This window comes from Cnephaeus nilssonii, assembly GCF_951640355.1.
Source record: "Cnephaeus nilssonii genome assembly, chromosome: 21".
Classification (NCBI taxonomy): domain Eukaryota; kingdom Metazoa; phylum Chordata; class Mammalia; order Chiroptera; family Vespertilionidae; genus Cnephaeus; species Cnephaeus nilssonii.
This window is the reverse complement of record NC_137092.1, coordinates 33,567,347-33,580,420: the sequence shown is the minus strand read 5'-3', so window position 1 is coordinate 33,580,420 and position 13,074 is coordinate 33,567,347. Positions and strand designations below refer to the sequence as shown.

General features: G+C 39.5%; 1 protein-coding gene across 1 annotated transcript in view; it reads left to right on the top strand.

The window, feature by feature from the left end:
• Positions 1–13,074, top strand: part of CR1 (complement C3b/C4b receptor 1 (Knops blood group)) — a gene marked incomplete at both ends in the record, with an annotated part of 92,656 nt that overhangs the window by 35,920 nt on the left and 43,662 nt on the right. Inside the window, one exon of the mRNA XM_079762068.1 lies at positions 1,799–1,884. Coding sequence (XP_079618194.1) covers positions 1,799–1,884 — 86 coding nt within the window. The remainder of the gene's footprint in view (positions 1–1,798; positions 1,885–13,074) is intronic.

The following is a 13,074-nucleotide window of genomic DNA, read 5'->3' as shown; positions in this document are numbered from 1 at the left end:
TCTCATATCTATTTGTAACATAGAATTTCTGAAACAGTATGAGGATTTAATAATCTGATATCAGTAAAGTTTATATATGAGTAAACACACAGTAGTCTAAAAAAAGCAACAATAATCAAAGATTGAATTCTAAGAAAAAGAAACCAAATAGATCATGAGAAAGCTGAATTAAATTCTCCAGAATAAATGACAGACAACACTGGAAATTACACACACACACACACACACACACACACACACACACACACATTTTCACACACATTGAAACATGAGAAAAAAATTTAAAAAGCAAAAATTGGTGAAGTATCAATTAGCACAGAATGGAAGATACTTTCCCAGGTCAGAAAGAAAGAGGTTAGATTGTTGGAATCCTAAGGCTTACTGAAAAAATGCAGAATTAATGAAAAGAGGCCCTTACCCTCTATGGAGAAAATTTATGACATTCAGATATTAAAACAATTTGCAACTCTCCAGAGCTAAAATAAACAGGGGAAAAAATGTACATTGCCATCAAATGTTTTTTCCACACCCTAAATAGTGGAAATTAGTATTTTGAAGGAAAATATTGTGCTATAAAATATCTGTACTCAGCCAAGTTGCAGAAGTGTAGTCTTACATGACCAAGTACCCACAACATATACCAATTGGATATATTTCTTGAAAAAAGGATAATTCCCATACTAGATGTGTTTTGATATCTTCTATGTGAGTGCAGTACAATAACACTAGAAATTCATAAGCAAAAATTAATTAAAATTCAAAGTTTTGGATCTTGATCAAAGAGAAAATTTAAATGGCCATTGCAGATTACCTATAAAAAAGCAATAATGAATGATTATTGAGTGCAGTTGTCCCAAGCAGTCTACCAAGTGCTTTAAATGAATTAACTTAATCTTTAAAATGACAATTAGAAGTGGGCATTGGCCAGTTAAAAACACAGGATTCTGTTACTAATAAGGAGGAGAAAAGTGGATACTGAAAATACCTATAGTTTCTGCTACAGATGGTTAACTGTCCTGATCATGTATCTTAAGTAATCAAGAGGCAAAGTTCTTAGCTGGTGCAGAAACTATCCCACTGTTACATGGCATTGCATTAGACACCTTACCTTTCACTTAATCGAGGTTAGTCCTGCTGTACTTTGGAACACTTGACTAGCTTAGCAAGTATCCTTTGTGACATTTCTTGCAGTAACAGTATAGGGACATAATAAAAAGAAGATGCAATATTCCAAAATTTGTGACCTATTTTGAATGGTTTTATGGCACAGTGGACAAATACCCCTGGTTTCCACCATTAAAGTATGAAAATGATTAACTATTTCTTCTGGCTTTTCACTGAATCTTCAGGGTAAAGCCATCATTCATTCCTTCAGTCAACAAATATTTGTTGAGCACCCCAAGCTTAAACATCTTTTGACGAGGGCCAGAGACTGCACATATTTCCATTAAGACATTTTCTGCCTTTGAGGAGTTCCTAATTGCCTTGACAGAACACATGGATTTAAAAAAACACACCTCAGTTTCCCTAAAGATAAGTTCAAAAATGTTCCATTATGAATAACACAGTTATTGCATTGAATTCTGAGGGACTAGGAATGATGGATTAAAGAGGTGGGAATTGAAGCTTGTTCTTAGCAATAAACAACTGGTTTGCAGGTGGAAATGGGGTTTCTTCTTTGCGGTCTCCCATGTGTTAGTTTGTCCTGTAATTTGTAAAATCCTCTTAGCATTATTTTCTCATGGTGATTTAGTGGGAAACATGGGTAGGGTATAATCATTTTTCATCTTGTTTCTAGGTATCGACTCATTGGCTCCCCATCTGCTGCTTGTAACCTCTCAGGCAATAGTGTCACTTGGGATAAGGAGGCACCTGTTTGTGAAAGTGAGTGGAAATATTTTCCCCCATAATTCCCTCCAATTGACCCCGATTTGACCCTGTAGTTACAAAGAAGAAATCTAATCCTTCATGCACAGACTAGTCTCTGAGATATTTGAAAATTGGAGTCAATTGCTACATGGTTCTCCTGTTTTGCTTTTTGTTTTTAATTTTAGGAGGTCATTTATCTGAAACTGTGGGCTTGACCTCAGGTCAAACTGCCCTCCTCTCCTACTTTTATAGTAAACTCTTTCCCGAGAAAAGACCATTCTCCTGTGAGTAAATTTAAAATACATTAGAGAAAATTAAACCCGCCTCTGCCAGCTTTTAATAGCACACGACAATCCCAGGAAAGAGATACATTACTCTATTCCTTATTGTTCTTGCTTTGAACAACTAAAGAAAATATTGTATGTCTTAACAATTCCCCCAAGCTAAAGAAAATATTGTATGTCTTTTCAGAGAATATTCAGAGAATTTCAAATTATGGGCAGGTTAAGGATGCACCTTTTCTCTGGCCCTTTCTTCCTCCTTCAAATTCCTCCATGTTCAAACCCTAGTTCCTGATTAGCTGGCTCTGTGTATTCAATGGGATGTTGTAAAGTGAACCTCCAAAACTTGAATGAACATGGAAGACTGAATACAAATGGATAGAGTGTTAAGGCTGTTAAGGAATCAGTATCACATGCAGAATTGATGTCAGTAAAAGTGAGCACAAATTTCTGGAAGGCTAGTGAGGAATAAATACAAAAGCCGTAATGCAATACCTTTTGACCTAGCAATTCCATTTTCTAGAACATAATCATGGAATTTTCCTATGATTTTGGTTTAAAGACATTTAATGCAATTATATTTATAATCATGGGAAATGTTAAGAATCTAGATGTTCAGCATGGTTTGAAAATAGCTAATAGAAGAAACAAGACTTATTAAAAATGATTATAAAATTTTAAGAAAGATGTAAGATGAAATTAGAGGCTGAGATGCCTCATCCAAGTGGAAATAAACACTATATCTATTTACCGGCATGCCTGAATATTATCCAGCTACCAAATATGATGTTCTATAAAATATATATTCAGATATGTATGTATGCCCACACATGCATATGCATACATACGTATCTGAAATGATATGCATTAAATTAAGAATATTTATTTTTGGACCATTATTATTTTCTTATTTTTGTTTGTCCATATTTTGTAAAATTCCTACAATGAATGTATTCATTGTATTCACAAGTATTCACACACACACACATACACACAAACTAACATTAGCTTTTAAAGATCCAAAGAAATGAATGAGAAATTATACAAGGTGCATCCTTAACCTGCCCATAATTTGAAATTCTCTGAAAAAGTATAAATTAGCAACGTATTATCAGTTTACTATAAAAAATTTTTTAGGCCTAACACCTTTTGTAGGGGGTTATCTCTGATGAAAAATGTATCCACTTCTATGGCATTTTTAGGTCAATAAACAGTTAACTGCATCAATATTGGTTATATACACTGAGTGGCCAGATTATTATGATCTCTGAACGCATAATAATCTGGCCACTCAGTGTATATCCTATATAATAAAAGGCTAATATGCAAATTGTCCCCTCGACCAGGAGTTCGACCAGCAGGCAGACCAGCCAACCACCCATGTCCCCTCCCCTTGGCCAGCTGGCCGGATTCCACCCATGCACGAATTCATGCACCAGGCCTCTAATATATATATACACTGAGTGGCCAGATTATTATGCGTTCAGAGATCATAATAATCTGGCACTCAGTGTATATGTCCATTTATCCTCTCACTGATCTAAACTATTCATCCTGTTATTTAGTCCTGAGGAGGGGCTTCCCACATATCAAGACTTTCCATGTGGGGAGAGTAATGAATAGGGAACACATATCCCTGTTCTCATGGAGTTCACTTTTTTATTGATTTCAGAGAGGAAGGGAGAGGGAGAGAGAGAGATAGAAACATCAATGATGAAGGAGAATCATTGATCGGCTGCCTCCTGCATGCTCCCTACTGGGGATTGAGCCCGCAACCCAAGCATGTACCCTGACGTGGAATTGAAACCTGACCTCCTACTTCATGGGTCCATGCTGAACCACTGAACCACACCGGCCGGGCATGGAGTTCATTTTCTACTTAGGGAGGCTGCCCACGAACAAGAAAATAAATAAACATATAAAATTGAATGCATAAAATATGTTAAAATTGATGTGTTATAAATTTTAAAAAACAGTGTTATATGATAAATTTGTATGGTACAGGGAGGTGAGTCAATAGTTGAAATGATGAGGTGAGGTACCCTAAATTTTCAAACCACTTGCTTAATAAAACATGCTGAAGATTCAGAAACTGATAGATAAAAGTGTTTTATACACCAAGACATACTGATTTAGTCTACTCTGTTTACTAAAGCAAAGAAAGACTTTTTAAAATACCATTTTTTGATGATTGAACAATATTCATTTTAATTTGGATTTTGATAAACCACCTGAGAGAAATCTTTTTGTTCATCTTATGTGATTATGGTGGAACTTTATGAGAGCATTCCATATGTATAAAACTCAGATAGATACTCATCAAATTCAACATTCCCAACACACATAAAACTGAAAATAAATTTATAATTAAACTTTGGATAAACACGAACACAAACAAATCAATTATTCTTTGATGTACTAAAGACTTCATTTGATTACTAGTATACATACAATTCTGATAAGCTTGGGTATCTCTTCCCCAATTCATATCAGTTTAGAAGCATCAAATTAGTTTTAGGGAGGGAATTGCTAGAAATAGGTACACTAACAGCAGGAAGAAATGACAGCTGATGTGTTGGAAGAAAGAAAGCGAAAGAAGAAGAAAGAAAAGGCTACTTGGTGCCTTTTAGTCTGACTGTAGGAATCAATGTATTCTGATGGCATTACGGTGTATTTGATGTAGGCACTGATGATAATGATCTCAGTCAACAAGAAACATTTACATCAGCTGCAAATGATAGTCTACATTTCATAAATTTCACAGAGATTTCCCTGGAACTTCAGACATTTTAGAGCCAAAACCTTGTTTATCTTGTATTGCATTGTCAGCCTAGGACTCTTACTATGTTTGACATAAGGTAGGACATCAAATAGTTGCTGAAAAAACAACACACAAATTAATTACCTTTCAAATTGATTAAAATCTTAGCTGTCCGGAGGGTCTTTTGGACGTTTGCAATAAACTGCAAGCTATGTCTCACCTTCCTCAGTTTCTTCTCTAAAAATGTCCTATATATATAAATTGCATCCACCTTAGTTATATTATCATAGAAAGAAATGTGTTTAGACCTGGCTGGTGTGGCTCAGTGGTTGAGCATCGACCTATGAACCAGGAGGTCACAGTTGGATTCCTGGCCAGGGCACATGCCCGGGTTGTGGACTCAATCCCCAGTAAGGGGCGTGCAGGAGGCAGCCCAATCAATAATTCTCTCTCATCAATGTTTCCATCTCTCCCTCTCCCTTCCTCTCTGAATCAATTAAAAATTTTTTTTTCAAAACGGATTGTGTTTATAATACAGTTCCCAGGGTATCAATATTGTATAATCATTTTGATTGAAACTCTACTGGAACCTAACGCTCTTTTCTTGTTTCTAGAAATCTTTTGTACAAATCCTCCAGCTATCCTTAATGGAAACCACACAGGAACTTCTCTGAGAGTCATTCCCTATGGAACAGAAATATCTTATACATGTCACTCCCACCCAAACAGAGGGACGGCCTTCAGTCTCATTGGGGAGCGCACCATCCGCTGCACAAGTGACAGTCAAGGGAACGGGCTCTGGAGCGGCCCGGCCCCTCGCTGTGAACTTTCTGGTTCTCCTGGTCAGTACACATTTCCCCACCTCCCATATGGATCAGTGTGTCTGGGCAAGAACCTCCATATCGCTATCATGACAGTTGTGTTCCTCTGAATATCACTTTGTTATGAATATCAGACACAGAAGTACCTGCCAGGAGAATAACATGGTTCTAGAGGTGCTGCACTGTTTCCCAACTGGTGGTATTCTGATGACCCTGCCCACTGGGGTGAGGAATGGAGGATGGTGAGGAGAGGAGGCAGTAGAGCGTGGAGAGAATCAGTGAGGCCCAAAGTGTATAGAGAATATTAAAAAAACAGTGGAAATATTTGGTTGTGCCATCTCTATTACTAGTTGTTTCCATACTCTATAGATGGTGTGCAGAGCAAAATGTACACCGACGGCGTAATTTATTTCAAAATTGGTAATGCTCTAGAAGTAATTGGGCAAGTCCCGATGTAGCCATTTGTGCTCCTCTTGTTACTTCTAAGAGTTCTCCAGGCCGTGACTGCATTTTGTTGACCCTTCTTCTCGCCTTTAGCAAAAGGAACTCAGGATGCCCTGGAGAAGTGAAGTGGGTGGTTGTGCCCTTGGCCTCTGTAGCTCAATCCTTTGCCATGTATTTCTAGCTTTAAGTGCCAGTCCCTGGCAACCAGAAGCTCCTTTGTGGCTGTGATTGTCCATACAAGCTCCGTCCTCCAGAGAGGACAGATGGCATTGACTGGGTTATTGTAGATGCCAGTGGTGTTTCTGTCTGGTGCTGTCTGCAGGTAAAGGACATACATGATCCTGTTTAAAGGCTGAGAGGTCTGTGTTTAGAACACTAGTCTTCCCACTGACCCACAAACATTTAGTGCCTTGAGACCTGCCTGCCTAAGTCTTCATGTGGCTCTAAGAGTCAGAAATATTATTAGATGTGTTGGCATGTTCATACTTCTCTGTTTAACTGAAAGTCTTTTTTTGAACTTAGCATGCCCACCTCCACCCAAGATACACAATGGGCGTCACACTGGAGGACATGTATCTCCTTATCTTCCTGGGATGATAGTCAACTACACCTGTGACCCAGGCTACCTGTTGGTGGGGAAAGCCTTCCTTTTCTGTACACATGAGGGAAAGTGGAGCCAAGTGTACCATTATTGCAAAGGTAACTTCTATTCTTACTGGGTTTTTATGGGAGATTTCTGCATGAGGCTAATAAGATGGAGATCTTTTCTGAGAGGATGATGAAATGAGTATCAATAGAGGAGAAGAAAAGCAGAACAAACAGTAGGAAGAGAGGCTGCACAAATATCCTTACCTCTCCCAAATAAGTAGGAAGAACAGAGGGAATTTTCAGTAATAAAACAGACATCAATCACTAATTTAAAATGCTTTCCAGGCCTTTTACTAATAAACTATTCAGCTTTAAAGGATCACAGATGGTCCTCACACACACCCTTAAAAGGTCAATAAGAGAGTAGAAGCACCTTGTTGTGAGGACAGTAGAAGTGAGGTCTGAGCAGTTAGTTCGGGAATTGCAGGGTGCGGAGTCTCACTATTACTTCCAAGTCCAAAGGTAAAGAGTTTATTGCCTCTTACCTGCACCAAGTCCCAGGAATGATTTTTGTTATTCTGTCTATGTTTGCAAAAATGAAATATGACTTTAAAACCTTTCTTGGCAGTATTCTAAAAAGCTACAAAATGTCGAATTAAAAATCATATTCTATGACTAGGCATGCTACTGAGATCTTTACAAAAGGGATGTGTGTTAGTCTCCCGAAGACTCTCATGAGGTGGGATGATTATTCTTGCTTTCTTACCGAGGAGGAAATTGAGGTGTAGAGAGATCCAGTTACTAGCCTATGATCCTCAGCGCAGGAGTGATGGTGCTAGGATTGGACCCCAGCTTTCTAACTGCCTTTATACTGTCTCCTTTCAAATGTGGCTTTTTACTTTTCAAAATTATGCGTTAAGGGCTTTTTGCTTTGCTTGTTTCTCTTCTATTCTTTCATTTTTCAAATACTATGTGATGTTAAGGATTAGTTAGTCTTATGGCTGCTGTGGTTACAGGACTTTATGACCCTCCCTGACCTAAAAGTCTCAGAAATCCTCCTTGGCTTCCTGCCCCTCAATTTTAGAGACAGAGAAGAAGTGGCCCAACACAATAATGGCAAGTGGCCCTGTTTTGGTTATTTGCCAGAATGGATGGTACTTACAGAGTCCCTGTGGCTCTGCAGAAACCAAAAGCACACCCCTCCTTTAAAAAAAATTTTTTTAATGGATTTTTAGACAAAGAGGGAGTGAGAGGGAGAGGGAGAGAATCATAATGTGAGAGCCAAATATCAAGCAATCAACTGCCTCCTGCATGCTCCCTACCATGGATTGAGCCTGCAGCCCGGACATGTGCCCTGTCAGTGCATGGGATGATGCCCAACCAACTGAGCCACACCTGCCAGGGCTCCTCTTTGCTTTCCTATATATTAAAAGGCCAGGGACCATAAGCGTAATGACTGGAATGACCCCTCAACCAGTCTCCATGAGGTACATTGATCACCTCTCAGTCCCTCCCGCTCCAAGCCCGCAAGCTGCGGTGGGCGGAGTGGTGAGCAGCAGCAAGCAGTGGCAAACTACTCATGCACAATTTTGTGCACTGGGCCTCTAGTAGTTACATTAGAAGTATGAAGATTCAGGGAGTCGTTCCAGGATTAACTATTCAGATTAGGACTCTGGGATAGTTGTCCTTTAAATAAAATAATTGTATCCCATTCTCCTAGCAGTTGCTTTCTTTTCATTTACATAAAATTAATTTTTGTCTTAATAACTGATCTCTTCCAACATGTCTTATTAATTCTCTATTTTTAGCCTTAACAAAATTCGCCAGGAATCTTATTAAAAAGACAGTTTCTTAATCTCCATCCCCAAGAACTTTGATTCTGACATTTTGAGTTGGGGTCCAGAGGTCTATTTTTAACAAACCCACTAGAATATTCTGGTGTAGAAAGACCACAGACCAAACTGTGAGAATTAGCATTTTACCTGGTTGGGTTTTACAAAGGAAAAAGGAAATTAGACTTTTACTCCTGAAAAACAGCTTTGCTTAAATTGAAGAAATTGTTGCTGGGCAGAGAAAGACAGCAAAGTAAGATTGAGCTAAATGAGATAAATTAAGTTGAAAATTGATATTTTAAATTCAGAATCAGGATTTATTAATGTCTTTGTTCTAAGTATAGAAAAGAGCCGGACACAGGCATTTAATCAAGAGGCAAAAAGCAGTATTTGTTGTATTCCTAGAAAGTGTTAATGTGATCTTCCTATTTCCTGTGGTATGACCCAGGTGCATCTAGGCTAGACTATGCTTACCCTAACTCCTCATCATTCCACAACTTTTCAGTTTCAGAGTTGTTCACAATTAAAAGTGGATTACAGTACATTCCATATTCCTAGGAAAATAAAGTTTGAGAATCTTAAATCATAAGATGTTTAGGGAGGGGATATCAGTTTTTCTTGATTGAAAACATGACCCATCTTTGCTGAAGAGAAAATAGGTTTGGGGGTCATAGGTCTTTCTATTATGGTAGTTACAACTAAAGTTATCAATAAAATATCAATTTCCTCCTGATTTTTCTAATTTCAGAGGTAAAATGTAGCCTCCCGAAGTTTACAAATGGAATCTGGAAGGAGTTGGGCATGAGCCAAGAATTTCGATATGGAGATAATGTAACCTTGGAGTGTAAAGATGGATATGCTCTGGAAGGCAGTCCCCAAAGCCAGTGCCAGGCAGATAGCACATGGGACCCTCCTCTGGCCACATGTACTCATACATCTGGTAAGTGCAAGAGCAGGTACAAGGAATGTAGGTGCTCCCCAGTCATGCACTGTTCATTCATTCATCCGTACTGGCATCAAATGTGGTGTGATTGTTACAGCACATGATAGCACTAAGGAGTGCAAGAGTAGCTCCTAATTCTTCTCCAAAAGCCCTTAGCAATGGGAGTCAAGCCAGCCTTGCTCTCTTCACAGTTCTCAACCCATTCATCTTTCCTTGGGGACCTCCCTGAACCTTTTTTGTCTGCATCACTCTATTGTTGCACACATCCCACAGTAATGATTCATTTATAGCCCGGGGCCTTAAAAGTCAAGAGCCCATCAGAGACAGAGCAGGCCTTCAAGAATTTCAGCCTGAGTCAGGAAATACCTTCCAAGTTGCTGAGACCAGCTGTTCCATCTCCCTCACTGCTGTAAGCTACAGGACTCTAAACTGGTCAAACTACATCAGCAGATTTAGAAATCGGGTGTCATTGAGCTGTATGGGCAACTAGATAGCAAATTCTAAACCCTGAACTTATACACATCAAGGAGCTGATGAGCAAAATGAACAATGAATAACTTTTCTTAATCTAAGTTAGTGCTAGGCTTCTCTCACCCATTCTTATGATTCTTATTTGTAGCAGTGAATACCAAGATTGTTCAAGATGTTTTTATTTTTATTTATTTATTTATTTTATTGACTAGAGGCCCAGTGCATGAAATTCGTGCTTGAAGGGGGGGGTGTCCCTCAGCCCAGCCTGTACCCTCTCCAATCTGGGACCCCTAGAGGGATGTCCAACTGCCTGTTTAGGCCTGATCCCGGTGGGAGTGGGCCTAAACGGGCAGTTGGACATCCCTCTCACAATCCAGGACTGCTGGCTCCCAACTGCTCACCTGCCTGCCTTCCTGATTGCCCCTAACCGCTTCTGCTTGCCAGCCTGATCACCCCCTAACCACTCCGCTGCCAGCCTGATTGATGCCTAACTGCTCCCCTGCCAGCCTGTTTGCCCCCAACTTCCCTCCTCTGCTGACCTGGTCACCCCTAACTGCCCTTCCCTGCAGGCTTGATCGCCTCCAACTGCCCTCCCTTGCAGGCCTGGTCCCTCCCAACTGCCCTCCCCTGCTGACCATCTTATGATGGCAATTTTGTGTCCACATGGGGGCAGCCATATTGTGTGTTGGAGTGATGGTCAATCTGCATATTACTCTTTTATTAGATAGGATAGAGGCCTGGTGCAGGGGTGGGGGCCAGCTGGTTTGCTCTGAAGGGTGTCCCGGATCAGGATGGGGGTTCCCTTGGGGCATGGGGCAGCCTGAGCAAAAGGCCTGTGGTGGTTTGCGGGCCAGGCACGCACCCTGGTGACCCAAGTGGAGGCCCTGGTATCTAGAATTTATTTACCTTCTACAATTGAAACTTTGTAGCCTAGAGCGGAGCCAAGCCTCCTGCTCGCTCCGTGGCCGGCAGCCATTTCTGTTGGGGTTAATTCTATAATTGAAACTTTGTAGCCTTAAGGGGAGGCCTAGGCCAGCCAGGGCAGGTGGAAAGCTTGGCTTACTCTGTTGCCCGGGGCAACCCTGGCCTGCTCTCTCCAGCTCAGTGGCTGCCGCCATTTCTGTTAGGATTTGTTTACCTTCTATAATTGAAACTTTGTAGCTTGAGTGGAGGCTTAGGCCTGCAAGAGCAGGCGGAAAGCTTGACTTCCTCCGTTGCCTGGGAAACCTTGCTCTCTGTGGCTGTAGCCATCTTGGTTGGGTTTATTTGCATATCTGCTCCTGATTGCTGGTGGGTGTGGCTTGTGGGTGTAGCAGAGTTAGGGTCATTTTACATATTACTCTTTTATTAGGTAGGATTTCAGAGAGGAAGGGAGAGGGAGAGAGAGACAGAAACATTAATGATGAGAGAATCATTGACTGGCTGCCTCCTACACTCCCACTACTGGGGATGGAGCCTGCAACCTGGACATGTACCCTTGACTGGAATAGAACCTGAGACCCTTCAGTCAGCAGGCTAATGTTCTATCCACTGAGCCAAACCAGATAGGGCGTTCAAGATGTTTTTTATAGTTAATCCCTTGAATGTGCTAGTTAATCTGACTTACAAATGATATTTCCAAATTATAAACTCGTCTTAATATCAAGTTATATTCACTGTGGCAAAAAGCTCACTGCCTAGCTGGCTGAATGAATGCCTTTAGAGGGTTCAAAGATGTGGCCATAAAATATAGAAAATTCCCATGATGGAGGGCCACCCTACCAGACATTAAAAGAAATATAAAGCCACAACACATAAATTTCTTTAAAGCAGCACAAAATTGACTCCTTTTTATAAGTGAAACAGAATAGATATTAATAAAATAAAGGTTATTATTATAAATAAGATACAGTTGCAATATACCAGAGAAGGTAAAGATGATCAAATAGCATAGGTAGCATTGAAACAGTTTTAGAACTTTTCTTTTTATCTTACAAGAGGTACCAGATGTATAAAAGGGTTACAGTTTTAATAACGTCAATAAAGAAAAGCTAATGTAAATTATATTTATTTATTAAACCTCTGGAAGAAGGCTTGAACTTTTTGAACTTTTTGATATGATAGAGAAAATAATAAAAGATCAACAAATTTGACTTACAGCTTATGTGCGTATTTTGGAAAGTAAATACGAAAGCAGTAGACAGATGAGAAATATGTGACAAATTTAATGAAGACTTAATAGTATTATCATACAAGTAGCAGTAGTGGTAGTTGTGGTGGTAAAAATTAACATATTGATTGAGTGCTTAATTCCACTGTTCAAAGGTTAGGTAGGTAAAGAGATGCTATAAATATGTAAAAACCTAGATGTAAGGGAACATGTTCTAGAAGGAAATGTACCAAAGCATTTCATGGTAGTAGAATTATATGTAATATTTTTCTTTTGTTCTGTTTTATACATTCTTTCTGTAGTTCTATTCATTTTATGATAAAATGGTAAGTTAAAAAGAAAGGAAACAGACCACTGAGAACACAAGATAAAATGAGATTGTCTCAATAAAACCAATGTGTTTTTTTATATTAGAATAAAATTGGACTGTGCAAGGATAAAAATTAGGCTAACTTGTCATTGGCTGAGGGCTCCTGTTTAGTCACGTTGAGTGCTTGACTGATGCATCTGTGACCTTTATCTTCCTTTTAGGCCGACGTAATGCTCGCATTATTGGTAAGTTTTATAAAGGGTTTGCTGAGAAACGCTAGCATCTTTAACAGTAAGTATCCACTTATAATGACTGAAATGTAAAAAGAGAGATCAAAATATCTTACATTGCGATTTCATTTAGAAAGGAAACAGTGATAAACTCAGGCCACAGTGTGGCAAAACTGGTATCCTCATATGCCTATAGAGTATCCTCCATCAAGGGCTCTGCACTGTCTTTGAACCATTAAAGATGGCCAGTCCTTCATCTTATTTTATTGTAGCTGGAGAATACAACCTGGGAATATTCTTCAGGGTGGCAGTCATGCTCACTTGCACAAATTGGAAGCCACAAAGACCACTAAGCCCGTTTCTGGGATCTGAGTA